This window comes from Terrapene carolina, unplaced genomic scaffold, assembly GCF_002925995.2.
Source record: "Terrapene carolina triunguis isolate 2854851 unplaced genomic scaffold, T_m_triunguis-2.0 Scaffold243, whole genome shotgun sequence".
NCBI classification, from domain to species: domain Eukaryota; kingdom Metazoa; phylum Chordata; order Testudines; family Emydidae; genus Terrapene; species Terrapene triunguis.
Genome location: NW_020664594.1, coordinates 493,171 through 495,869, shown reverse-complemented (window position 1 = coordinate 495,869; position 2,699 = coordinate 493,171). Strand labels below are relative to the sequence as shown.

The 2,699-nt window shown below is 68.8% G+C and overlaps 1 protein-coding gene across 1 annotated transcript in view; it reads right to left on the bottom strand.

The window, feature by feature from the left end:
- Positions 1-2,699, bottom strand: part of OBSL1 (obscurin like 1) — a 49,963-nt gene that overhangs the window by 4,811 nt on the left and 42,453 nt on the right. The window contains exons 20-23 of the mRNA XM_029912785.1: positions 2,079-2,345; positions 1,316-1,582; positions 534-646; positions 85-238 (exon numbers count right to left, since the gene is read on the bottom strand). Of these exons, the coding sequence (XP_029768645.1) occupies positions 85-238; positions 534-646; positions 1,316-1,582; positions 2,079-2,345 (801 nt within the window). The remainder of the gene's footprint in view (positions 1-84; positions 239-533; positions 647-1,315; positions 1,583-2,078; positions 2,346-2,699) is intronic.

Genomic DNA, 2,699 nt, shown 5'->3' with positions numbered 1-2,699 from the left:
CCCCCCCCCCGCTCTAACCCCCAGCTCTCAGCCCCCTCCCCCCCCGCTCTAACCCCCCGGAGCCCCTCGGCCGGCCCGTCGTACCGTAGACCCGCAGCATGGCGGAGGCCCGGCAGTCCCCTGCGTCGCACGTGTACTCCCCTGCGTCGTCCAGGCTGCAGTGGCTGAGCTGCAGCAGGCGCCGCCGGCCCACTGAGTAGATGCGGCACTTGGGCCCCGCTTGCAGCGCCGTCCCGTCCTGCCAGGGAACAGAGAGGAACGCAGTCCCTGGGCTGCCCGCGGGCTGAGGCACCCGGCAGGCAGCCTGGGAGGGACGGGGCAGGACGAGGGGCTCGGGGCTGACACCGCGTGCCAGGTGGGGAGCCCATGGCTGGGGCACCCCCCTGCAGCTCATCCCCCCCATGGGTCACTCTCCCTCTGAGCTTGAAGCTGGTCCTGGCCCAAGGCAGTACGCCTGCCTGCAGCCCAGAGGGGCCCCGGGCCGGGAGAGGCCAGGCCCCAGGGCCCAGACGGTTTCACACAGCCGCCCTCACCTTGTACCACTTCACCTCCGCAATGGGGCGGGACAGCTCGCACTCGAAGCTGGCAGCCCCAGTCTCAGGGACACCCACGTCCCGGGGGGCCTTCACCATGGCAACTGGCGGCTCTGAGAGGAGAGGAGACACAGGCCCGAGAGTTAACCAGAGGCAAGGAGCTCCACTCAGGAGTGGGACCAGAGGGGCACAGGACGCTCAGAGCACTGGCTTCCCCAGTGGGACAATGCTGTGGAGAAGCTCACAGCGCTGGCTTCCCCAGTGGGACAATGCTGTGAAGAAGCTCACAGCGGGGAGGTCACGGCTGGGCACTGCTGTGGAGAAGCTCACAGTGCTGGCTTCCCCAGTGGGGCACTGCTGTGAAGAAGCTCACAGCGCTGGCTTCCCCAGTGGGGGACTGCTGTGAAGAAGCTCACAGCGCTGGCTTCCCCAGTGGGGCACTGCTGAGGAGAAGCTCACAGCGGAGAGATCACGGCTGGGCACTGCTGTGGAGAAGCTCACAGCGGGGAGGTCACGGCTGGGCACTGCTGTGGAGAAGCTCACAGCGGGGAGGTCACGGCTGGGCCCTGCTTCGCTGCAAGCGCTGGCCCGTGCCTGTGATTTGCTCTTGGGGCAGGGGCTGCAGACCCCAGCGCTCAGGCTGCAGCAGCAGCAGTGTCTGCGATGTCGGGCTGAGGCTCTGCCGAGCGTCAGGACGGGGTGAGCAGGTGGCGCCAGAGAGTGGTTCCCTGGCAGGCCCCACATGGTGTGACACGTGGCCCGACCCACAGCCAAGCCCCCACCTCTGACGGTCAGGCGGGCGCTGGAACGCAGGGTGTCGGAGGTGAAGGTGACGGTGCCCGAATCCTCCAGCGTGAGCCCCAGCAGCGTCAGGCTGTGCACGCAGCCCGTGGCGCTGACCCGGCAGGTCCGGCTGGGCTTCACCCGGATGCCGTCCCGCGTCCACACCCCGGGCACGTCAGCATGGGACAGCTCCAGCTGGAACGTGGCCGTCTCCTTCTCAAAGGTCTCCACGTCCGACAGTGGCTTCCGCACAGACACCTTTCGGGCTGCAGGGGAGAGAGAGCGGTGCCAGGGGGCGGGGATGGGTCTGCTCCCGGACTGGCGCCAGGGGGGCAGGGATGGGTCTGTACCTGGACCGGCGCCGTGGGGATAGGGATGGGTCTGCTCCCGGACAGGCGCCGGGGTGCGGGGATGGGTCTGAACCCGGGCCAGGGGGCGAGGATGGGTCTACACCAAGGGGATGGGCCAGCCATGGGACCCCACAGCCCCTCCCAGGGATGACCCCCAGCCAGCTGCAGCTGCCAGAGAACTTCCCTGAGATTCAGCCTCAGTCGCTTGGCCCCCATTTTAATCCCCTGTCCACCTCAGGCCACCCCATAGCCTCCCCCCCACACTCCCCTCTCCAGGCCACCCCACACACACCATTACCTCCCCTCCGCACCCCCACACCCCCCCTCCCTGCAGCCTCTCCCGTCCTTGGCATGGCCTGGCCAGGCCCTGCTGGAGCGAAGCTGCCCCAGAGCCCGGGGCAGGGACACCTACGCGCCACGCTCAGCTTGGCCTGCGTCCGGTCGTGGAGGCTCTCGCAGCGGTAGGTGCCGCGGTCCGAGGGGCTGAGGCTGCGAATGGTCAGGCCCCGTCTGTGCCCGGCCTCCTGAAACTGGTACTTGCTGCCCGGCTGGATGAGCACCCCCTGCTTCAGCCACTGCACCTCGCCCGCCTCGCGGCTCAGCTCCACCTCCAGCAGCACGTCCTGCAGCGCCTCGGCCACCACGTCCTGCAGCTTCCGCACAAACAGCACCTGGGCCTCTGCAAGGCACCGCAGGGCAGGGCTTCCACTGGGCCCGACGGGGAGCCCTGGGAGCCCCCACACCCAGACCCTCTGGGGAGCCACCCCCTGGGGAACTACCCCCACCACCACCACCCAGACCTTGTGAGAGACCCCCTGGGGAACTACCCCCCAGGAACTACACCCCCCACCGCCACCCAGACCCTGTGAGAAACCCCCTGGGGAACCACCTCCAGGAACTACACCCCCCACCGCCACCCAGACCCTGTGAGAGACCCCCTGGGGAACCACCCCCAGGAACTACACCCCACCACCACCGCCGCCCACACCCTGTGAGAGACCCCCTGGGGAACCACCCCCAGGAACTACACCCC